The sequence below is a fragment of the Sycon ciliatum genome, chromosome 4 (assembly GCF_964019385.1).
Source record: "Sycon ciliatum chromosome 4, ocSycCili1.1, whole genome shotgun sequence".
Classification (NCBI taxonomy): domain Eukaryota; kingdom Metazoa; phylum Porifera; class Calcarea; order Leucosolenida; family Sycettidae; genus Sycon; species Sycon ciliatum.
Window position 1 is genome coordinate 39,890,691 of NC_088646.1, and position 24,871 is coordinate 39,915,561.

The following is a 24,871-nucleotide window of genomic DNA, read 5'->3' on the forward strand; positions in this document are numbered from 1 at the left end:
CGGAAACTGCGGTTGCTCTGTTGTCGGAGCTTGTCGACGTCCTGCTGACAGTGTGGTCCGTTACCGTATCACGAACAGAGTTTCGTGCAGTTCCTACGGGTACGGTAGCTGTAGTCGTCGACGACGGTTGAGAAGACTAGACGGTTGGGATGTCGGGGAGCCGTTTCGGCATTTGTTCTTCTTCGAGGGGATACAATTCCGACACTTCCGACCCTCTTTCGTGCAATCGCACCGAACACAGGTGCCGTTGCCGTTGCACCGGCAACAAGTGGCACTCTGCATCGGCTGGTTTGCAGGAGAGGCACGTTGGAGTTGGAAAATCCATTGAAGACTACAGAGCTCGAGAAACGCGTACCTACGTCAACATACTTTGTCTTCATGTCAAAGCTTTATAAGTTTATTCGGGAAAAATCACAAAACCTCGGTACAAACCTATGGGATGGGAGGGGACTCCCTGTCAAACGTAAACGGTAAAGTTTGGCACCTATTGTATGGCATAGGTGAATACTGTACCTCCAGATTTTTGAATGTTCAGTCTACAAAGCACTTGTTCACGTCATACGAATATACAGTGACTGTAGTCTGTAGTCTTTACAGTCAGTGGTGTGATTATGATGTGCATGTGGTGCCCTGTCTGGAAGCAAAACCGCATTGTAAACCGCATTGTGCATGCATGACATCAAGAGTACATAACCCGGGTTATGTACTCTTGATGACATCTTTAGTTCACGTGAAGTTTGGCATAGCCTATTATGCCAAACTTCACGTGAACTAAAGATGTCATGCATGCACAATGCGGTTTACAATGCGGTTTTGCTTCCAGACAGGCCACCACATGCACATCATATCACACCACTGACTGTAAAGACTACAGACTACAGTCACTGTATATTCGTATGACGTGAACAAGTGCTTTGTAGACTGAACATTCGAAAATCTGGAGGTACAGTATTCACGGTATTTTGAAAAGGATTGTCACGAAGTCCTGAAGTGTTGAGCCAGTATAGTAGGTGACGGCACCTAATTGGTTCCTCTCCATGTCCGAAATGTGGTGTCGTTTCTCAAGTAGATTGCCTCTGCCGGCGATGATGCGGACCTGTAGCAGCACTGCATCATCAGCATGTTCTCAGCAGGCGCAGACATGGACTCGGATGGCTGGTGGTTCTGATATCAAGGAAATTCGTGAGCACATGTGGAATTCGTTCCTGGGTGTCGACCATCGTACTGTTGAACTGCCCTGGTGCAAAGATCGATGGGCTGATGCGGTGGCAGCAGCTGCTGAGAAACGTGAAACAGCTGCCCCATTTCAGCCTGACATTGAACCACACACTGTTGAGGATAGCAAAGTTGTTGGATACATTCCACTGGGGACGAGTGCAGAACGTCGCATAGCCTACATGAACATTATGGGTGGTGTGCGTGCAGGGCTGCTGCTAGAAGACATGGACATTATCGCTGCCTACTCGGCGTACATGCACTGCTCGCAACATGGGAATCTAGATGATGCCAAGCATCTCCTCATCGTTACGGCGTTGGTTGACCGACTGGACATCCGCGAGAAGATCTCACTGGAGCGGGACATTCGCCTGACCGGAATGGTATCCTGGGTCGGCACAAGCTCCATGGAAGTGACTATTTTCATCGACCAAGAGGACGGTAGCGCTGACTGTACGTCCACAGCGGAGAACACAGCGAATACTTGCACTGCCAGTGCGAACACAGCCGATCACGCCGTGTCCTACGCTGAACAGTCTAGCAACGACATTCGGCAGTGGAAGCGTTTGGCCGAGGCTACACTGGTAATGGTGGGCCGCGATCCGACAACGAACGAAGCTGCCCAAATCAACTTCCTCCAGCTCCGTACACCAGAGGAAATCGACATGTTCCAGCAAGGCGAGAAACGAAAAGCGGCGCGCCAGAAAATGGCCAAAGAGTCGCTAACCCGGCACCCTCCAAATGAGGACGAACGGAAAACAGTTCACGAGCTCTTCCTGCAAACCGTCGATTCCTCCTCGGCGTCGCTTCAGGATGATCCACGGCTGCCGGAGGGTTCCGTGTGGATGTCCGACACACGCATGTCCTCGGTACGACTCTGTCATCCGCAGCATCGCAATATTCACAACAAGGTGTTTGGTGGATATCTGATGCGGCAGGCGTTCGAACTTGCCTGGGCATCAGTGAGTGTTTTCACACAGTCCTTGCCTCAGTTCATTGCTATGGATGATACTTTCTTTCAAGTGCCAGTGGAGATTGGAGATATGTTGGAATTCAAGGCTCAGATTGTCTTCACCGAAGGACCGTATTTGCAGGTATGCACTGCTAGATAGTACTGGCACACACACACACGCACGCACGCACACACACACACAGTGACACAGTGACACACACACACACAGTGACACAGTGACACACACACACAGTGACACAGTGACACACACACACACACACACAGTGACACAGTGACACACACCTGTCCTGTCCTGTAGAGCCACTACCACTACAATACTGTTGGGCGCCGAAGAACGGCCAGGCTAGAATTTCACCAATTTTTAAGAACCGTCTAGGCTGAATTTTTTTGCAGATAAGAACGGAAACCGTAATGTACTAGTGCACTATAATAATATACACTCAGATGTATAACTCTGCATAAATGTACATGTAAGACTGTACCATCGAATAAGAACGGGCTAGGCTACAACCCTGACCCCCCACCCAGTTCTTCGGCGCCCAACAGTACTGTAGGATCACGTGGGCCCCGGAGGGGCAGCAGAGAGAGAGAGAGAGAGAGAGAGAGAGAGAGAGAGAGAGAGAGAGAGAGAGAGAGAGAGAGAGAGAGAGAGAGAGAGAGAGAAGGATCACACCATCTGATGGCGCTCCAGATGCGAGACTAGCCGGAACCGGCGAGAGCAGACACAAATACACACACACTGTACCCCCCCCCCCCCACACACACGTGTTGTGCACCAGCCATTTCACACTCCTTAGACTGCAGAATGTTCTGCCGTATCTCCTCTCAGCACCATCACCATCCCCAGTTTGTGCATGTCTGGTGCCCAGTCAGAGGGTGGGTGGTGCTTCTATAGCACTGGACATGCCACTAGTCCAGTACAGAACCCCGCTTGTTGCGACGTTTGCTTCTGAAACAACAATTACGAGGGGGGCATGATTTACATGACTCACTGTTGTTGTGTTTTTGTTGCAAGAATTGATGAAAGAGTGTAGGCTCACTGAAATCCAGTCGCTTCATGCAAGTTTGCGCCTTGCATCATTTCGCAGCCCAATGTACTGCGCAACGCCCAGCGCGTACTTGAGTGACGCGACTGGATTTCATTGAGCAGCACTGTAGTATCTACAGCGGGTATAAGCACTAATCGGCACCGTCTCACTGATTTGAACTGCATTACAAAAGCACAATTTCTCTGTGCTCTAGCCACACTTGCATTGCCTATTGGCTTATTCGGTCATTCCTGCAGGTTTCCGTGCACGCCGAGAAGTTTGGCCACGTCAGTGGAGCGCGGCAGACCACTAATGTCTTCCACTTCACCTTCGCCAGCCTGGAGAAGGAGCCACTGAGGATCCTTCCGAAGACGTACTCGGAGGCCATGCGTCACATCCACGGCAAGCGCTGTTACGACAAGGCCATGCACAGGCTCAACAGCTACAGGGCCGGTCCTGCCAACAATCATCAGCGACCATTAGTATCCAAACTGTAACATCTATAAACAGAAATCAAAACACTGGCTTATCAGTAACTTTGACCCATGAGTGGAAACGTGTGACACTAGTCGGTGCTTCAGCATACTAACAGTGCTGGATATGATTGAACCAAGAGTGCTCAGCCGTTGAGTTATGACATACCTGGTGGCAGTTTGTGCTCGCATGCCCACATACCGGTTTCTATTTTATTGATCTACTTCAAGTATTTTCAACTATTTTGTACCTTTTTTTAGGACCGACGAGACTTGACAATAACTCCTTGAGCGTGTTCAATTTTATTTTATCTATTTCAAATTATTTTGTATCTTTCAGCAAGAAACTTCACGACATATTTTGATGTCACTGTTCTTTGCTGAGAGTTTTGCTCAGGCTTTGTGTTGTAGACCTATTCTAGGTTATAGTTTGTCCTCTTGGCCTTAGGGCATACGCGTTCTGCTATATACATGTACACCCGCACTCTCTCCTCTCTGTCTGAACGCCTCCCTGCGGCTTCAATGGAGCAGTGTACCCTCTGGGCACTCTCCTTCACTTGCTCACTCTTCACTCCTTAGCTGCGCATTCTTATTAGGTGCTTTCTGATCAATAATAAATCTGCAACAAAGCTATAGCCCGTTCTTGAATCTTCTCTGCTGTATATGATCAATCAAGAGTACGGTTGTGTTTTCTTGATGTGATGTTATGCCAAGGAGAGTAAGTTCTTTTACAGGTTGTAACTCATCAGCTTCAAGGGTGGTCATGTACATGCAGGACAGGCGGAAGTAGTTTTTAGTTTTTGATTGGTTCGGCCATACCAAGACGGGGGGGGGGGGGGGGTATGTTCTCTTGGCCATACCCTAGCCTTTCATACTCTGTGTATGACATAATTATATTGGGTATATGCATGATCTCCTCAGCAGTAAACACAATCATGTTGGTGATCTAAAAGCTGGTCCGGCCATGACGTGACAAACCGGACCGGTTCCACCGGGCCTGACATGGCATTGTACACTCTTGTTAGATGCAGTGCTGCCAGGCGAAATGATTCAAATCCAACCCTGGTGCCGTGATGGCCTGAACAGCTTATTGTTATCCAGGGTCTGGGCCAGGTTGTAAGGGTACGGGTGTTTTGTGCTACGGTCTCGCGATCAACTACTGACACACGCATCATCAAGAGTACATACCTAAGTAATTCCGAAGCTTATTTTAGAAATAAGCTTCGGAACTTAGGTCTTACTCTTGATGATACCAAGTCGAAAATTTTACTCTTCGACTGGGTATCATCAAGAGTACATAACTTCAAAAGCCGCCAAGAATGTGCAACTCCGGATAGAAGAGAAGCCCCCTCCCCTAACATTCCCCTCCTGCCCTGGGCCCTGACTCCCCCTGAGCTGACTCCCTGACTTTTTACCCCTTTTTCTCTGGTGCTTGGCGCACGTGACGGCGGTTCAACCAAGTGACAACTGACAAGTCACATGTACCATGCACGGGAAAGGAACACGGATGAGTCGTTTTATTACGACAGCCTGCACTGGCTAAAGTCAGTGAATGAAGTGATTCTCGATCTCGTGCACATGTCGCCTTGGGGGCGCTGCATCGCCCATTTCTGGTCCTTTTCGAATCATTTCTTTCCCTTCAGACTTCAGAAAATAACTAACTTTAGTTGTAGCTGTAACTGGTTTGTGCATTATGTACTTACATAGGAATACTTCTTTGTCGTGTAGCCATGTCACTAAGCGAATATGTCATTCGCGAGCGAATGAAAAAGGTCGAGGAACTGCAGTCCATCTACATGGTGTGCCAGAACAAGTACACGGAGGTATTGAAAAGCCTGGGATGGAGCAAAGAATCATGCAAAGTAAGACAATGAACTGGCACAGCCTGTACATGTAGGTAGCAAATTGAATTCATTCAAACACCCACTGACTGGACGTTCTCAGTGCGTTGCCCGATGCACCGATGGTGGGCCTGACCTGAATTGTTTTCTGGTGAACTGTGAATTTTCAACTATGAGGCAGGTATTCAAGATCAGGAAGTGGATGTTTGAGTGAATTCTCAATTACAGAACTGTGATGCTATCATGACCACAATGTATTTAAGTTTTAAGGGCTCTCCGCAAGTACGGGTACTTTCAAAACGATTTTTTGTAATTTCTTCTCACTTTATCCAGATGCTCTTTCTTCTTGATAGCACCATCGGAGAATTGTTCATCTTGCGATGGTCGAGCCGAAATAAGATCAATAGTGAGCTTCTTGCTCCATGAAAAGCCGGCTTTCCTCTCTACTACTTCCACCTCGGCGTCAGAGCCATCCTCCACTTGGGCCTGCGCCTGCGCCTGTTCTTTCTCACTCAACGTTGCTGATTGTTCTTTGGAGACCGAAAGAAAGCGCACTTCCACAGCAATAGCATATAAAATATGTGGCAAGCACGAAAAGATCCTGCGTCGGAAAGCTGTCTAAAAATCGAAGGCCATTTCCACTTCAACCACTCCCGGTGTGGGGGCCGGTGTAGTCGGATTGCACTCCAAGTACACTTACTCCGGATTCGCCCTGTTGATCACGCCGTAACTCTGGAAATAATTTGTAAGGCCCTGTCAGAGAGATAGAGAGAGAGAGAGAGAGAGAGAGAGGGTGGGTGGGGGGAGGGAGAGAGAGCTTTCCAGTGTCGTTTTGTTCCACAGTGGGTCCGTCAAGTCTACTGTGGCGTAAGGGTACAAGTTTTAATGTCCCCAGCAGCTTGTATTGCTAAAATAGTTAAGTTCGGCCCGCGCTATTTGTTGATGTAATGGGACATAGGAGTACGGGATTGAAAGCAAAGCTAACGCATGTTCACCACCAGGTGTATGCATCAAGAAACAACGACACTGCTACTGTGCTTTTCCACCCTCATCCCAGAAGTAGTGCTGCGTGCTGGCACTGTCAAAATTCAGGGGATTTGAGTGCATCTGGTGGAGGATAATTATACTGGTGATGTACCTCTGTACAGTACCTCTCTATTGCATGTAGTCTTCAGTACGACATCTTGGCAGTGCTGCTTGTTACAATCTCTACAAAGTCAACTACATGTAGGTACAGTAGAACCTGTTACTCATGACCACCCCTTGGGGCCAGAGAAAGCGGTCTTTAGTGGCAGGTGGTCCTTACTTAGAGGTTTGCACCGCACAACCATAATATGAATGTGAGACCGTCCATGCCTGGCGAAGTGGTCTATAGTACCAGGCTGGTCGCTAGTCACGGTGGTCTATAGTACCAGGCTGGTCGCTAGTCACGGTGGTCTTTACTTACAGGTTTTGCTGTACAGTAGAACCCCAGTCTGACTGTACCCTGGGTATTGGATACTCTTTTAGAAACGCGATCAATGGAACCAGCTACCGTAAAAGTCCGTAAATAAGTACGTATTTACTTTCGAATTTAGTGACCACACCCGTACTAACTTTCGGGCGGGTACTGACTTTCGGGCACGAACTAACTTTCGGACCCGACTTGTGTGTAGTGGAGAAGTCATTTTCATGTCGATGTACATGCTACGTGCTGCATGTGCGCACCATACCGGTACTTATTTCGGGCAGTATGTTTATCGGGCTTGACTTGACTTCAACAGACAGAGCCAAAAGAATGAAGGGGGTATTTCTTTCGGGCAGGTACTTATTTACGGACTTTTACGGTATATCGACATTTTGAAAGCGGCTTTCTGGAGGCTTTCTTGTTCAACGTAAGAATGAATGAATCATGCCAGAGTTGGACAGTTTCTCTTTTACTGGTTGAGGATCCTGCGTATCCATTTCCAGTCTGACCTTGTGCTATATACAGTACTTCGGCTACAAATCCGTCGATCCCCGAGCTACAGAGAGTGCTCAATGTCATTGACAGAGCTTAGAACATAGCAGGCTCAGCAGAGTACGTCTGCTATAAAGTGAAGATCTTTATGTCTTAGGAAATTAGAGGCCACATGCCACGTACTGCACTTTTCTCTCCGAAACTCAACACTTGCAAGCCAGATATGAAAGAAAGAAAAAATTCATCAGTCACATCACCGAGCATTACTCGCGAATAGCAAGGTCCCTGGTTCCAGTCCCGGTGGTGTGACTGATGATTTTTTCTTTCTTTCTTATCTGGCTTGCAAGTGTTGAGTTTCGGAGAGAAAAGAGCAGTACGTGGCATGTGGCCTCTAATTTCCTAATACTTTAAAATTCTCCGTGAAGTCCAAATTTGAAATCTTTATGTCTGTTGGCGGTATGTTACTGTACTGAAGTATATCTATACTCCTCCTGTATGCTATTGTTCTAGTAGGTCACGGTGGTATTGTGTTTGCTTGTTTCCTCGCTCCTTGCTGCACTGCAGGCTTTGTCAGTGGACAAGGCTAGCTGCAGTGTTGATAGCTGCCACACTGTGACAAAAGCCTCGCTGGAGAAACATGAAGAGAAATGCGCCATCCGACACTATGGCGGCTCATCTAGTGACGTCAGGGTAAGAGAAGGCTCTCTCTCTCTCTCTCTCTCTCTCTCTCTCTCTCTCTCTCTCTCTCTCTCTCCGTCTCTCTCTCTCTCTCTCTCTCTCTCTCTCTCTCTCTCTCTCTCTCTCTCTCTCCACCCTCTCTCTGCCTCAAATTTCAATTCCAGTCGCAGTCTGTCTGGCTGCAAGTCTAACTGTTTTCGCTCTCACCCCGTTATGTTACTCATGTTATGATATAGATGTGTTGGATTATTGCTGTTGTTCTGCTCCAGAAGCATATGATATTAAAGTTGATATTAAAAAAAAGTTGTGGAACTGTGCGTGATCCATGTGCTGGAGATCAATGAGAATATCTACCGTATTTCCTCGATTAATGGACCATGCTCGAATAATAGACCATGCTCAAATAGTAGACCCTCCTAGAGGCCTCACGGAAAAATAGTAGACCATGCCCGAATAAGAGACCCGGTCTCTTATTTGAGTTCATCGCTTGGTGCATGCGCACTAAGGCACCGGTCACACATGCATGGCGCTTTTGCGACACCACCAAAGCTGCACCACAAAAGTTGGGATATCCCCTGATCACCATGGATACTGCGCCTGGCGCCACTGGCGCCACGGCGGCAATCTCAAAAGCGCCACAACCAAAAAATTGGTGGCGAAACACAAAAGCGGTAGTGCAACTTTTGCGGCGTTGTCGTTGTTGGATCTCTTGGATCTTGGAAAAATTAGTTTTTCATCTCTCGTCATGAAGTGGACTGCTGACCAAGAGCAACTGCTCCTCTCCCTCTATTTCGAGGTCAACCATCCGACATGGGACTCGACTCAGGCGTCCACCGATGCTCAAGGAGCTTCCGCAAGATTCAAACGAAGAGAAATTGAACAACATGAATATTGAGGCAATCTCCATAGCTCTCCGCAGTCGCTGGTCACGACGTAGTCGGCGATTCTGGGCGTTTCTGCGATCCATACCAGCGCAGGAAAGGAATTTTGAGGCTACAGTCTTTTTCAGAGAAAAGTTTTACGACACCTGTGGAGACCCGTGAAGCTGCGTGCGTACCAAAGCCTTTGCATGTGTGACCGCCGGCAGAAAAGAGCCGCAAAAGCGCCCACTGCCAGCGTGTTGGAGGCAGCCGCAAAAGCGGTGTCGCTGCCTGCATGTGTGACCGGCGCCTAAGAAAGCACGTGGTGGATCAAAAAAGGACGCGATTTTAGGTTGCGCAACTACAATTTTTGTAGTGGCTAGTGCTTTCTTTCATTATTTGAGCACGGTCCACAGTATACTGTCCACTATATTTTCATCGGCACATCGCTGGAAATGGTGGATTTTGACGTGTTAAAAACCAACCATTTCCACAGCGATGTGCCGATGAAAATATAGTGGACCGTGCTCAAATAATGGACCATGCCCAAACAAAAGACCGGGGGTCCAACCCTCTTCAAAAAAACAAAGACCGGGTCTATTAATCGAGGAAATACGGTACATGTGATGTCCTTCTCTCGAAATAGGATTGGACTTGTTGCCTCTCTTTTGTTTGTTTTCAGAACTCCAGCTACTCACCAGCATATTTCTATCAAGGACTGCAGAGGGTTGTTTCGGTTTTTGTTGGTAAGTCCGTTAAGGTGTGTTGATTTTCTAGTTACCACTGCTGCTGGTGGTAACCTCCCGCGACAGCGCGTCCATGTTAGCGCGGTGCACTTCAGCGCGACCGCCTTAGCACGAGGCATTTCAGCTCGGTGCCATTTCAGCACCGTGTCTTGACAGCGCCAATGATTTCAGCGCTAAATTTTAAAGCGCAGGACATGTCAGCGCCGAAATGCCTTGCGCTGAAGTGGTCGCGCTGAAATGCCTCGCGCTGTAGTGGACGCGCTGTCGCGGGATGGAATCCTGCTGCTGTTATTGCCTTGATCATTGTATTACTGGCTCTGTCCACTGGACATAGAGCACTATACGCAGCCTGAGGACCTTAGACAACTGTCTAGATTGTGTGTTACTCCTTTTCCTCGCGCTATTGAAATGTTGTGCCTCCATCACCTCTGCCCTCTTTTCTCAAGACCCTCCGTATCTATTCTAGTGATTGTTAGTCTTGGTCATACGCTGTCTGATGAGTGTTTCCACACGAAACTCCGAGTAACAGAGGAAAGAGATTTGTTTGCTTCATTGCTGTGTAATCTTTGTAGATTGTGTGTTAGATAGATGGTAGAAACAGCGCAAAGAAGAGTAGCCAGAAACAACATGGTAAACTGCGTAACTTCATGCGCATACTAATAAAAAAACAGTTCGCGCATTCAAAAAATAGAATATTTCTTGAAAACCCTCAGACAACATCTGTTCCGTTTCTGCACATACTAGAAAGAATGACAAAAAGGCGCGATATTCATAAGTTTGAGGGAGTTGAAAGAGCTGGAAAAGTGCAGGTGTGATATTGAATGCTTTGGAAGCTACTTATATTTAGTGTGGAAAACGGAGAAAGGAAGAGACAGTGAAGTGTGAAGTGTGAAAGGCTCATGTAAGTGTGAGCTAATAACAGGGGTGAGTGAAGAGAAGAAAATCAAAATAAGGAGTTCTCTTCACCCACTCCTATTGTTAGCTCATACTTACTTGAGCCTTTCGCACTTCACCGTCTTTTCTTTTCTCTTTTTTTCCACACTCTTTATTGCCAGTACTCTTACATCTACTTATACATGTACATGTATTTACACTAAGGAACCTAACATCCGCAAGCAGAAACAAATGAAATTCACACTTAGGCTGTTTGCTAGGTCGTCAACAACTCGTTACTTTTGTCATTGGTTGTCTATCGCTGTGCATAGCACACTTGTTAGGTTTCTTCACACATTCACTTTTTTGTCATCCCTGTCTGTGTATGAGGAGGTTACACATGTTGCCGCGTTGTTTCTGGCTACTTTTCCTTGCGCTGCTTCTGTCACCTCTCTGCTGTATAAATTCATTGTGCTTTACTGGTATTCGGTTTCTTTTTTTGTCTGCATTCCACCTGATGAGTCTCAAGTGCTTGCGGAAAATTTGGAAAGTATTGCTTGCAAGGAGCCTGAACTGATTGTATTTTTCCTGAGTGTGATTGGGTTTTGGTCTCCAAGAAAGCTGTTGATGTGATATACCTGATGATTATATGCTGTAGATGCTGGCCAACTGAGTGGGATCTGTACAAGCGCTCAAGCAAGGTACTTGTAGCAGTAGTTTGGTGATATATCAGGGGCGTCGGAACCGGTGCAGCAGGTGTGGCCAAAGCCGCACCAATAATTTTCGAAGTTTTTATTTTATTTTATTTTTTACATTTCAACCTTGTTGTTGGCTTGTCGACTCTTGTACAGGTACCATGTTTTACATCGACAATGCGGTGTATCATCAGCATGCATATTCTTATTTCTCATATTATTTTGTAGCGTTAAAATATGGCCTTTTAGGCCGAATTTTCAAATTTTTCGGAGAACCCCCGGACCCCCCTCTCACACTTTCGCCGCACCAATGTCAAACTCCTTCCGACGCCCCTGTATATATATATTGTGTGTGTGTGTGTAATAGGGTATTCACACGACAGGCAAATCCACGTGCGCCGAAAGTTGCTATGGTATTTTACCTGTGAACGAGAAAAGTGGCTGAAAGTGGCTGAAAAGTGCAAGCGAGCAGGGGGCCCACTTTCACGATAATCGCGGCGTGCACGAGTACATTTACACCAAAGCGCAAAACAAGACTTGATTTTTTTACGCGGCTCTTTAGAGCATGATAGTTATTGTATGCGTGTTTTGAAAATTTGAAATACCCATGGCTACTGGTCGGTGAAGCATTCAAAAATGCGAACGTGCCTGTCGTCGAGTGCATCTGTGTGAATCCACACAGTCACTTTTCTCGTATGTCACTCCCTGTAAAACGTGCAAGTGCCTGTCGTGTGAATTGCCTATAAGTGTGTGTGTGTGTGTGTGTGTGTGTGTGTGTTTGTGTGTGTGTGTGTGTGTGTGTGTTTGTGTGTGTCCCATATGGTGCAGTGGTATGTGCAGCGATTTCCAATCGATAGGTTGCGGGTTCGATTCCCGACGATTATGGTCACACACGTCTTTCTTCTCTTTCTCAGACTCCTCCTGACTTTTCTTTCATTCTCCTGGGTGGTTACCAACAGCTAGTGCATGCCAGAGTGTGTGGTGTGATGTGTGTGCGTGAAAAAAAGATGAAAAAGACCAAAAAGTAGGGATTCACTGGCCAGAAAAAGCCGCTTCATAGGTGTGTGATGTAGACCAGGCTGAATAGCGGCGGTCAATTCTTCAGCCTTGCAAGCTGTTGAATGGTGCAATCCCAGCACAAGCTGCTATGGCTGTTGTGATCTCGAACTCGTCAGTCACTGAACTGATTTTATTGTAAAGACAACACGAACTTATAGAGTGTGAAGAAGAGTATAGCAGATAGAGAGCGGTGGAAGGAGAGCCACTGGACAGCTGGGTAGTGTATCAATAAGCGCACGAGGGGAAGGCTAGACAGTATGTCTCTAGACATCAATAGGTATTGTACGAAAGGCCAGTCAATAGTACTAAGGAGTGAAGTCAACCACTCTCAGACAATAACTTCAGACAATCATGACCGGCATGATACGGATGATATAACATCTCCCCTTTCAAGCAAAGAGTGAAAACAGAGGGCAAAGAGGCCAGATAGAACTGGAGCATTTGATACTAGAGCCAGCAGAGAAAGAGCGCAACCATGCGTTATGTGGAAGGAGTGTGAGCACAAAGAGCAAGACGCAGAGATCACAGTGCGACTCTACGAGTACCGAATACTAGTACAAGTCATGTAGAAAGTACATGGAGTTGCATGGAGAGTCCATGTCAGCATCGCACTCACGGACAGCATGACTGGTTCGTGCTGTGGTGGTACTTACAGTAACACCACCCACGGATTTCTGACTTGTGTCACGTTGGCGCTGTTGACACACGCGGAAGTGACCAAGTAACAAACGGTTCGTTTCTTGCGAGTCTTTGGCTGTAGCTGGGCAATCACGCCGAGGGTGAGCTGCACCACCACGGACTCGATGGATCGTCACTACACTGAGTGTCGGAGGTCGAACAGTACGACGAGTTGTCTGAGGTTTCCGCCGCGTTTGCGAGGGGTGGTGAACCCGGGAGAGACTTGCGGAGCGCCATCTCTGTCCTCTCCGTTCGCAGGTAAGTTTCGGCCTGCTCGACAGTTGTGGTAGCAGTCTGAGGCGCTTGACGGAAGAGGAAGACTTGGGCATCGGCCGGGAGGGCCACGATCAGTTGTTCTCGAACGAGGAGGTCATCGACGTCGTCTGAGGACTATGCAGGAGCTGCAATGAGACTTACACGAGGAGCTGCGACCGGTAGGAACGCGGAGGCAGGGAGGCTGCTTAGAGGCAGACGGACGGATGGTTTCTGCAATGAAGCAGACGGACGGTTTCTGCAATGAGGCAGACGGACGGTTTCTGCAATGAGCCAGAATTGCTAGAGAGAGCCTGAGTGGGAGGGCTAAAACGGGTAAAGAGGAGTACAGTTTGAGGACTACATTGCAAGCAACTCGGCTGGATTCGTAATCAAGCCGCTTCTGACACCATGTTGTGATCTCGAACTCGTCAGTCACTGAACTGATTTTATTGTAAAGACGACACGAACTTATAGAGTGTGAAGAAGAGTATAGCAGATAGAGAGCGGTGGAAGGAGAGCCACTGGACAGCTGGATAGTGTATCAATAAGCGCACGAGGGGAAGGCTAGACAGTATGTCTCTAGACATCAATAGGTATTGTACGAAAGGCCAGTCAATAGTACTAAGGAGTGAAGTCAACCACAACACAGACAATAGCTTCCGACAATCATGACCGGCATGATACGGATGATATAACAATGGCTTCTGCTGTAGCATCGCTATCATCGCCTCCGGCAATGGGCGTCAAATGGTCAAGTGGTGTGTTTGTACGTGTATGTGTGTGTGTTTGTGCATGTGTGTCTGTGTGCTGTATTATGAGCTACATGTACTTGCATACTGGGCAGGTGCCAGTAGCTAATGCCAATGGATGCTATGCAAAAAGAGCCTTGTGTACTTTGGTCTGTTGTAAATGTCTGTCCACATCACAAACCTGTTTTTGTAACTTCTGTGTACTTTGTTCCAGCAACACTGGCTCAACATCAACATTGCCAGTCAGCCGTTCCCATCAGGTACGATGACCCCCACCCACCACCACCACCACCCAAGGCTCTCTCCATTAGCCTCAGACACCTGCGGTCGGGTCTAGACAATGTCCTGAACATCAGGAGGGAATTTTGGTACAGTAAAACCTGGTGTAAGCGACCTCTGGTTTTAGCGACCACCTGCTCTCAACGACCGTTTTTCCATGCACGGACAGTTCTACACAGACACTATGGGACTTGGTTCTAAAGACCACGTGGCTTTAGCGACCGTTCCTGTTGCAATTTTTTGCTTGGATGTGTTCATGGCAACTATTTGAGTGCCAAATGGCCAGTGAAAGAGACATATGCCGGAATTGCCAACTGAGCCAACTGCAAGCCCAATGCACAATGCAGTGTAATGCAGTATAGTGTAGTGTAGTGTATAGTGCAGTTCCCATGGCCTTGTAAGAGGAGAATACCGCTGGTCAATTGCTCGCAACAGATTGGGAAGAAGTACCGAAATGTCTCTATATAAGGCATAGTATGGATGTTGGAGCGAGGCTGATCTTCAGTTGTTTATCTCGTTCTTTGATACATGTGTCTACTCGTATGTCTACGGCTTCAATTATTACAAAGCGAACAACTGTGGAACTGTAGCTTCATAGATGACGGTGGCCTAGTGGCTTGATATGCCAGTTCATCACCCATCCCTGATACAGGTTTAGTTTTGACTAAATTGAGACTAGATTCCCTGAACACGTTTGTGCGTACACGTGCCTACCTGCATGTGTGTGTATGTGTGTGTGTGTGTGTGTGTGTGTGTGTGTGTGTGTGTGTGTTTGTATGGACTCGGATGGAGAGCCAAGTGTGTGTTTGTGTGTGCACATGCCTACTTGAATGTACAAGTGTGTGTGTGTGTGTGTGTGTGTGTGTGTTTGTGTGTGTTGTGTGTGTTTGTGTGTGCACATACCTACTTGAATGTACATGTGTGTGTGTGTCTGTTTGTGTCTGTGTGTGTCTGTGTGTCTGTGTGTGTCTGTCTGTCTGCTTGGCTACACTGTTGACAGACTCCCGGCGGCGCTGCAGGCAATGTCACCAGCGGCGTATCTAGTAGTGGTGTGTCTAGCAGTGGTGTGTGGAGCAGTGCTGCTGGTACTGCTGGTGCTGGTGTTGCTGGTGGTGATCACTACGCGACGTTGCAGGGCACACAGACCTGGATATCACCAGGTCTAGCACTATCACCCATGGAGACACTCAGGTAAGAGAACCTCTGCTGTAAGTAGCAGCTACTGTAAGTCAACAAATGTTAGCCGCATATTTATTTTCGGCTAATTTCGGCCTGGTCATGTTTGCCCGAAAAATTTGTTGCGGCTGAAAAATTTGTTGCGGCCGAAAAATTTGTTTTGCAAGGTTCAGTGTGACAGCGTATCCAGGCGAGCAGTACGGGCCGAAAGTTCGATGCGGCCAAAATGGGTTTTGCCCTGGGAGGCCGAAATTTGAATGGGCCAAAAATTTGTCGACTTACAGTATGGGAAGATGGCGTTTTGTGTCTGCTGAGATCTGGTGCGGTCCTTGACTGCCCTGCGTGCATTAGACTGTATGGTGGTCCGTTTTTAGTCCGGCACCATTTGTGCTCCGGAAATTCTGCTGCAATAGGGAGGGTGCTGGGTTAACAAATCAGATTTACTGCTGCACTGGGCATGAAGAAGACATTCTGGCTGCTGAAAATTGTGCTGGATTAAAGAGGGACGACTGTATTAATTTTAGCTCATCTCTTCCCCGTCTCCTGTCCACTTGTGCTTGCCCATTGTGTGTTGCAGGAAAGTGTTTGGATGGCAACTGATCCCACATCAATTCTGGCATGTTGATATCCAGCCACTGGACCACAGTGCGGTGGAGAAATGGATCAAGTCAAACATACCGGCTTCAACACTTATGAGGTGAGCTTTGCCGGTGGGTAGTTGTTTATATAGTACAGCCGCCGCATGTTATGTGTTGGTGATAGTATAAGCACAACGCCGTCCCATACTCGCGTCAAAGTACACTGTCAAAGTACACTGCTGCTTGGTGAAATCCGATTCTGTGGGTCCAGTACGCCATGCCGGGTGCTCTGCAGCCCTAGATCTGCCGGGTGCTCTGCAGCCCTAGACCTGCCAACACTGTGCTGTAGACTAGTGCAGGGTGAGTATCAGGTACAGAACCCAAGCCTGGTACCGTCACTCCTGACAGCAGTGTTCTGAAGATCCACGTTGCCGAAAGCCGTGCACCGGTCATCACGGTCAGGGTAGCAGTGTGTACAACAACATCTTCCACCATTTGCACAGGAGCATGACTCACCCGTTGCTCGATTCGGTCGAGTACCCATGCGGTCTAAACTTTGGGCACGTGAACTCCAGTTCCGTACGAAGGTTCATTTCCAACCAGAGGGAACGTGTGGTGTTTGATTTTCCGCAGTGCGCGGACTGCAGCTGAATGTTGTAATGAAGGCATCGCGCCACGCATCTGGCCCATAGAAAAGAGATCACAGTTGCATACTCTTGTTTATGGACTCTTGCTGACACGTACATGCACAGGAGTCAAGCAGGATGTGAGCATCTCAGTCATTGTGTTCCTTGATATTCTGTGTGCTGTGCTGTGCGGTGTATGCATGCGTGTGTGTTCACATGCAGTACTGTGGTGGACATAGAAAGTCAGCTGTTGAATGTCGTCATGTCACTTCTTCAGTCGCCATCTTGCAGCGCTGATAGCACACTGATGCAGCTCAAGCCACTGCTTGGCCGATGTGAGTGCTTAGTGGTGTGTAAGAGCAAGGCGGCTAACGTGCCGCTATGCTTGTGTGTGCGTGTTTGTGTGTGTGTGTGTGTGTGTGTGTGTGTGTGTGTGTGTGTGTGTGTGTGTGTGTGCACCCATGCTAACCTTTGCATCTATATACACAGGGGCGTGCTCGGCGAGGGGCACAGGGGGCAAGTGCACCCCCCAAAATATTTCGACCGGGGTTTTGAAAAGTCACCAATGTATTGCGGAAAGCCCGACCTCGCGGGAGCACATCCTGCACCTGTGTCTTGTACATTGTACTAGTAAGTTGTAGTGCAGTAGGGGGAGTAGGGGCCTGGTACCAGCTGCTCATCCGGCCTAGCCAAGCTACCCGTAACCACGTGCTCCTGTGAGCGCAACATCAGCAACTTGCTGCTTTTGAAGACTTACCTGAGGAGCACCATGACTGGAGAGCGTTGCAGCGGGCTTGCTCTGCTGCATACCCACTACTATAATTATGGCATGCCTGTAAACAAAGATGAGGTTCTGAAGCTGTTCTTTCGATGCTCTCCTCGCCGAATCCTGTCCAGATACGTCAACTAGTGTGACGATTGTTCTTACTTCGAAGTAGCTATATCCGTGCAATTATATGTGTTTGCATCGGCCTGCCTGGCACAGTGCTATCGACGGATTGGTTTTTAAACATTTGTAAAGTTTTCATCCTTTATTTTGAAAAAATTGATATGATGCTGTACGAGGTGATTTGGCTTTTTTAACATTTGGCATTTTTTAGCAAATGTGTAAAATTTGCTTTTCTTCTGGCTGTTTCTCTGCTCCGGATGGCTGTATCGAAACATGGGTGGTCGCAAATGAGAGCCAGTTTATCGTAGATCAACATTGACCAGACAATTTGGTGCATATATTTTAATTCTCCCTGCCACGTCGGTATAACTAGTGGTGGGTGCTTTGCCATTTTGTGTAAAATGTGTAAAATGAGGTCCTGAATGGACGAGGAGGGCAGTGAATTGCTTCCGCAGGGCCTTTGGACGACGTCAGGCCGTCTTGCCATCACTAAAGACAGTAATGTTACCGGTAGTCTATTATATTAATTATTCATATCTTTTTGCATCTTTCCCTCGAGTGGGTCTATTGTTATTAGGCAATTGTCTGTTATAGTCACCACTATAAATAAAAATCCAAAAAAAAAAAAAAAAAATGAAGAACAGTAGGTCACGGAATACACTCTGTGAGAACGAAAACATGGCTGCGATGCTATGCTACCTATCCAATTCCTCCGTATACCATAGCCACTAGTTGCAAATACAAAAACACGGCTTTCGCAGCATACAATGCAGTTCACTCCCCTCTTGACAAATTAATTTTCATCCACTAGCAATCCTTGAAGTGATATCTTTCAACTTCAGAACATTGACGACCGAATATCCCAGTTTTACAAATTTGTTAAAAAATGACACACCAATTATTTGAATCCCGAGAATACTATGAAAGTAGGACATGATTCAAGACACTTTCCAAAGTGGGATCATTCCCATTTTTGGACACAACGGGCATGAAGGATAGCCCTTCCATTTGCAACAATTCATTTGGACGTAGCTTGTCTAGACGTGACTGAAAAAACGTGATTTTACAACCATGTTAAAAAAAGCCAAATCACCTCGTACTGTGTTCATTCTTGATGACACACAATCTTTGCAACAGTAATAATGACGTCACATGTACATATATCTGATGATGTCACCGGTTCAACCTTTTGAAACTTGCTGTTGTCTGGAAGTGGTGCCCCCCCCCCCCCCCCCCTGGAAGGGGAGCCGAGCACGCCCCTGTATACACACTGTTCTATAGTAGCTTGCTTGGGTTGGGTTGAGGGAAAGTGCGCATACTTCAGGCAGTCACGGAAACAAACTGGGAATGAGAACACAAACTATGACGTGTACATTGGCTAGTACGCGTACTCTGAAGACTAAGAAACTACAGTGCAAACAATGTCATGACGTTGAGCATCATGTCAACGTCATGACAGAAGGGGGGGGGGGGGTGTAACAATGTCACTGATCTTCACTGCCAAGGAAGGGGTAAGACTTACATTCACACGACTTCTACTCGGGAAGTGCTGTATCCTATTTAGTCACAATGTGAGTGGAATGGAGTTTAGGCTCTATTGTGCCATTGGCTTCCTTCTCTTCTCTTTGTGTTTCCTGCATACTGTACAAGCAGAAATATTCGTCTGGAATTTAATTTCGTCTTTTTCGTCCAAGGAGCTTTTGCACTAAATTAAATGCCGGACTAATGTCGACTTATGCAGCTTTTCAATACACTCTTATGATCCATGGACGAAATTTACAACTGGACGAACTCCCTTTCTTTGGAGTTGGACGAAATCGTTGACCGACGGAATTTTCTGCCTGTACAGTATATTATGTGGTTACGTTGTGTGTTCTGTGTGCATGACCACTGTCCCCTTAGCTGGTCGGGAGTTTGTCCTTCGCTTGTGGAAGTTCCTCATTGCGCTAGGAATGTCGCCATCGCTGGGTCTGGCCACGGTATGTACGCCATCACTCATACCTGCTGGTACTCTCAACACAGTGAACACTCTGGTTGATGTACTCTTGTCTTGATGCAGGACATCACTGATGCTTGTACTTACGGACAATATGCATGACATCACTGATACCTACGGACAGTATGTATGACATCACTGATACCTACTGAGTACTGACTGTGTGTATGACATCACAAAAATCCGGTCACCGACGGAAACGATGTATGACATCACAGACATCCGGTCACCGACGGAAACGATGTATGACATCACTAATTGCTATGGACGGTATGTATGGCATCACTGATACCTACTAATCTGCACTGTTTGTCTTTTCTTCTCTTCTAAATAGCACCATGTGTTCTTGGTGGAAGCAGCTACTAAGCAACAGCCAAATCCAGGTGAGGATATGTTTGCTTCATGTGACTATTGTCATACCTATGTGTTGGGAATATTTTTGTTTTACATGTATGTTGGTTTGAACGAACTAAGGTGTCGACTGTGTGTCAGTCTAACATGCAGAATGCAACATGAGACACTCACTCAATTATGTGGTCTACCTTTCAACCGTTGCGTTGTCTGTCTGTCTGTCTGTCTGTCTGTCTGTCTGTCTGTCTGTCTGTCTGTGTCTATCTGTCCGTGTGTGTGTCTGTCTGTCTGTCTACCACTCATGCATGCACATACGTACACTAGCTGCTCAAGGTGGATCATCCGAGCTACACGCCAGACTTGCTCCGTACATGCACATTCCATGTAGTTTGCTGTCTTCACTACTGACTCCTGCACAACGATTGGCACTCTATGAACATGCAGTGGAGGTGAGTTTGGCAAGGCGTGCTATTCAAGTGTGTATGCTGCTGCAGGCCCGGGGAACCGGTCCAGTTTGTCAGGCCATGACCACTGGCCAGACCAACATTTAGGCCACCGGCGTGTGTTAACTGCTGTTTTGGAGGTCATGTGTTCCTACTGCAGTGTATATCATACACAAACTGTATGAAAGGCTATGTTGTGGCCGTACCAATCACAAACTGCTTCCACCGGTCCTGTGCGGTGTAGCTGTAACTTCAGGCATCGTGCATCAAGCACTCTGCTCTGAGCTGCCTCGCCCGGCCCTATTTGTGTCTATGTGTTGAGAATGCAGCAATCTGTAGGCATGCCATGCACTGCACTGTGCTGGATTTCTCCAGGATGTCACCCATCAAGGGCCATCATGTCATTTGTAATAGTATCAAGCCTCTTATACGGGCAAAAGAAGTACATTATGCATGACATTGATGACAACAAAGAATTTGGCAAAGGAGTCGCGAGAATGTTGAAACAGACAATGGCAATAGTCATGGGGACGTGTTACAATGTCTCTGCAGCTGCCGGATGGCTGCCTCTGCTACTACTGCGAGAGAGGCAGGTGATGAAACATCACCGCAGGATCGGAGGTTGCGGGCACCACAAATACACACGATGCTCGACCTTAGGAGAGCACAACAATGAGGCGAAGCCTGACCCAGGCCATGTCTACGCTGTACGGCTCGCCGGTCTTCTCAGCTGTCAAGGTGGCCATGCGTTTGTAGAGGGCAGAGCAGTGCGGACCCATGCCTCCAGTAGTAGAGAAGACTGCTGGCACAAATGAGGCATGTTTGATGTCCCGAACCCGTTGCTCGTACTTTCGCCACTTCTCCTTTTCCTGGCGGACATAGGTTGAGGCAAGTGAGGCAAGTGAGGCGGTACGATTTGAGGACGCATGAGGGTAAAACACTCGTACTTCTATGAAAGTGTGCTCAAATCTACCACCCCAAATGCCGTTGGCAGCTACGTCCAGCCGGGCCTGCTCATCGGCGATAGCAGTGCAGTGGGCAAAGTGTTCCCCAGTGACAGGCTGCTAAAGCACTATACATGTACATGTGAATAAGTTGCTCACACACTCCACCCCATACACCTGAGCATCCTGGAGACCATAATCAAGCTTGTAGTAGCTCTGATGCACTGATGTACTGATGCGCTGATGCGTGCACAGTGTGAAGAATCACGGGACCAGCACGCATACCAGTATTCTTCATTCTTTGCAGTTTGAACACATGGTGCCATTGTACGCACAATGTAGTGCTGTTTAGTACACATGATGGCATTGTTTAGTACACATGATGTCATTGTTTTGTACACATGATGTCATTGTTTAGTACACATGATGTCATTGTTTTGTACACATGATTATGCTGTATTATATGCTCAGGTCGCTCGTGATGCCATGCGTCAAGCCGAGTTCACGGCTGAAGATCTGCTCACTGCTATCGAGGAGCACCCGGGATCAAAAGGTTAGTACATTGCATTGTTCGATACCACCAAGGAACAGAGGCAGAAACTTGGAAACTTGAGCAACAATGAGCAAAGCGAGATGTCATCTTATTTTCGTTTGTCAAGCATATGAGTGCATGACCATCCGCCCTCTTCTTATCCTTCCGCACACACATAGTGCTTATTATTATTAATTTTATTATACGCTTGTCCGCGTTGACATCACCAAGCAAGCTTGGCTAGTCTTCGCATAAGCCAAATGAACAAAAGTGCTTATAGCCTGGCAAAAATGCTCTAATACTCATAAAAAGGACACACTTCAGGCTCATTACAAACATCTTGAAAGTTTTTGTCTTCACAAGTATACTTTCAAGCCTTCTCATCAGGTGAAATACAGGCAAGGGAAAAGGAACAGAAGCTGTATACATCCACACAAGGAAACCCAACCTTTGCAAGCAGAAACAAATCAAATTCACACTTAGGCTGTTAGGTAGGTCGTCAAAACCTCGTTAGTTACATGTATGTCCAGTGGTTGTCTCTTGTTGTCGCACTACATGTCGCGCTTATTGAGTTTTCTCGCATTTGCACCTTTGTGTCATTATTGCAATTTTCGCTGTTTACTTTAGCTATCTTCTTTCTTTCTTTCTTTCTTTTTGCGCTGTTTTACCACCTTCTTACTGTATTTAATCCACTGTTCCTGTTCCTTTTCCCTTGCCTGTATTTCACCTGATGAGAAGGCTTGAAAGTATACTTGTGAAGACAAAAACTTTCAAGATGTTTGTAATGAGCCTGAAGTGTGTCCTTTTTATGAGTATTATCGCATTTTGTCTCAGAGGAAACTGTTTACCAAAAATGCTCTCTTCACCTTTCTGTTACGTGTACTAGCGAAAACACTTCCTCTCTGATGCGATCTGTGCTGTCTTGTCCAGTGTACGATGAAGAAGATCGTCAGAAAGCTCAAGATCTCGTAGACTTGTTGGCACAAGAGCGAGATTACAAGCGCAGGCGACAGTCGTATCGAGCGAAAAATGTCCACATCACCAAGCGTAACGCAGTTGAAGTAAGCAGAGCAGCATGTCTTTATTCCCCTTATCCCTTACCACTTACCAACCTCGGCTTTCTGACTGCTTTTGGATGTGATTACGGTCCTGTAGCAGTTTCATTCCTCTCTCTTTCCTCCTCCTCCTCCTCCTCCTCCTCCTCTCTCTCTCTTTCTCGTATCTGACATAGCTTCATTGAAAACTTGCTTGCCAATACGCAATAGCATGATGTAGCACACCGCCTCTAGAAACCGTACCTGGGAATACATGTAACACGTATTCTGCCGCTGTTGCTTCTGCTGCTCTTGCTGATATTTTGCGCTGTGTTTGAGCAGATAATGCGTGACTTGATAGCTGTGGGTATGAAAGAGCTGGTCGCTGAAGACGGCCAAGAAGCGCATCAGTCTGATAATGAACGGCCCACCATGCACCGCAATCAGCAGGCAGCACAGAGCTCCACATCCTCTCCCCGTCGCCATGCCAACCAGGACCGTGATGACAGGGGAGATCGTAGTAGACCCTCACAACAAAGACACCATCATCACCACAGTGGTGATCAGCGTAGCTCAGCTCATGGTCAAGAGCGCAAGTCATCTCCTTCACTTGAGAGACGCGAGCACTCTTCTCGCCAGCGATCAACAGCGGAAAGTCGACGTCCCGCATCTCGACACTCCTCACCACCATCTGCCTCGGATTATCATCGCCACTCAAAGCAGTCGTCTAGAAGTCACCATGGTTACGATCGCCATCACCACCACCACTCTGCTGATGATGATCACAGCACTGAGTACTATCGACGTGGTAAGCGTGGGCGTCACCATGACGATGACAGTGATGCTAATGACAGTGAGCTGGGTAGAAGAAGACGCGAGCGTCGTGGCCCTAGCAATGTAGATGATGATGACCGCGGTGATGAGAGGGAAGCTGACCAGCAAAGTCATCACCATCGTCATCGTCCTGACGATGGTGTGGAGGGAACAACTAATGTGAAACAAGAAATGGATGACAGCGATAATGACTACACACGTCACAAGCGGCGCAAGAAGAAGAAACGAAAGAAGCGATCCCGGTCCAGCTCTCGATCGGATTTTAGTATTGATGATGCAGGAACGGCAGCTGATGGTCCTGTAGAGACACGTGACGAAAGGGCAAAGAAGTTGCTGGTGAAAACTGAAGATGTTGGTGCTGGCAGTGACTGTAGAGGGGTTGACACTGCCGTCAGTGATGGGGGTGCAGCTACTGCTGCTGCTGCTGCTGCTGATGATGCTTATGAGGAAGATGAGCCGGAAGAGGGCGAAGTGAGGTAGCAGCAGCTACACCATTGAATGACACTCAGTAACACCCCCCCCCCTCTCTCTCTCTGTGTCTGTCTGTCTCTGTCTGTCTGTCTGTCTCTGTCTCTGTCTCCTCTCTCTCTGTGTCTGTCTGTCTGTCTCTGTCTGTCTGTCTGCCTGTCTCTCTGTTTTTGGTGCACAAAATATCTCCGGTGTTGATTGATTGCTTTCTTGCTTAGACTTCAACCACGCCTTCGTTCTCTCAGTACTAGCGTTGTGCGAACTCTCCTTCTAGTCCACCTCATTTTGCCCCGAGATGTTTTGATGCATAGTGATATGACGCTCATCATTCGTTCCCTTGTCACTGGACAGTTCTGTCCGTTACATGTGAGTTTTAGCGAATTCTAATAAAGAAAACAATAACACTATACCTCTCCAGTTCCGCTCATGGACTCATTCATGTGCACTGGTCGTGTACACATTACACTCGATCAACATTTGGGAATTATTTATTTCAGTTGACATTATTCTCTTGTAGTGTTGTTGTGGCTATTCACAAATGCGTGGTCTCTTTTGGATTGCGTGGCAGCAGGGGAATTGGGTGCTTTGAGGTGTAATGTTTGCATATCGTTGGGCACAGTGTCTTTTTTCCCCATATGGCCATGCTGAGTCCAGCCTCT

At 47.3% G+C, this 24,871-nt stretch overlaps 2 protein-coding genes across 2 annotated transcripts; both read left to right on the top strand.

Annotated features, from left to right (window-relative positions):
* The first annotated feature begins 956 nt into the window (after nt 1–956).
* LOC135813718 (acyl-coenzyme A thioesterase 9, mitochondrial-like) lies at nt 957–4,386 on the top strand. Its single transcript, XM_065326740.1, has 2 exons — nt 957–2,309; nt 3,474–4,386. The coding sequence occupies exons 1-2, from the start codon at nt 1,038–1,040 to the stop codon at nt 3,711–3,713; spliced, it is 1,512 nt and encodes a 503-aa protein (XP_065182812.1). The 5' UTR covers nt 957–1,037; the 3' UTR covers nt 3,714–4,386.
* Nucleotides 4,387–5,323: 937 nt separating this feature from the next.
* LOC135816136 (uncharacterized) lies at nt 5,324–24,718 on the top strand. Its single transcript, XM_065329516.1, has 14 exons — nt 5,324–5,551; nt 8,034–8,159; nt 9,690–9,753; nt 11,285–11,327; nt 14,277–14,322; nt 15,342–15,532; nt 16,095–16,214; nt 16,944–17,056; nt 19,513–19,589; nt 19,941–19,989; nt 20,282–20,406; nt 21,816–21,897; nt 22,807–22,937; nt 23,253–24,718. The coding sequence occupies exons 1-14, from the start codon at nt 5,420–5,422 to the stop codon at nt 24,222–24,224; spliced, it is 2,271 nt and encodes a 756-aa protein (XP_065185588.1). The 5' UTR covers nt 5,324–5,419; the 3' UTR covers nt 24,225–24,718.
* The last annotated feature ends 153 nt before the right edge of the window (nt 24,719–24,871 follow it).

Coding starts and splice junctions, on each gene's coding strand:
- LOC135813718 (XM_065326740.1), top strand. CDS start 1,038: ATGTCCGAAATGTGGTGTCGTTTCTCAAGTAGATTGCCTCTGCCGGCG. Junction 2,310..3,473: donor CCGAAGGACCGTATTTGCAG/GTATGCACTGCT, acceptor TCATTCCTGCAG/GTTTCCGTGCACGCCGAGAA.
- LOC135816136 (XM_065329516.1), top strand. CDS start 5,420: ATGTCACTAAGCGAATATGTCATTCGCGAGCGAATGAAAAAGGTCGAG. Junction 5,552..8,033: donor GGAGCAAAGAATCATGCAAA/GTAAGACAATGA, acceptor GCTGCACTGCAG/GCTTTGTCAGTGGACAAGGC. Junction 9,754..11,284: donor GGTTGTTTCGGTTTTTGTTG/GTAAGTCCGTTA, acceptor TATATGCTGTAG/ATGCTGGCCAACTGAGTGGG.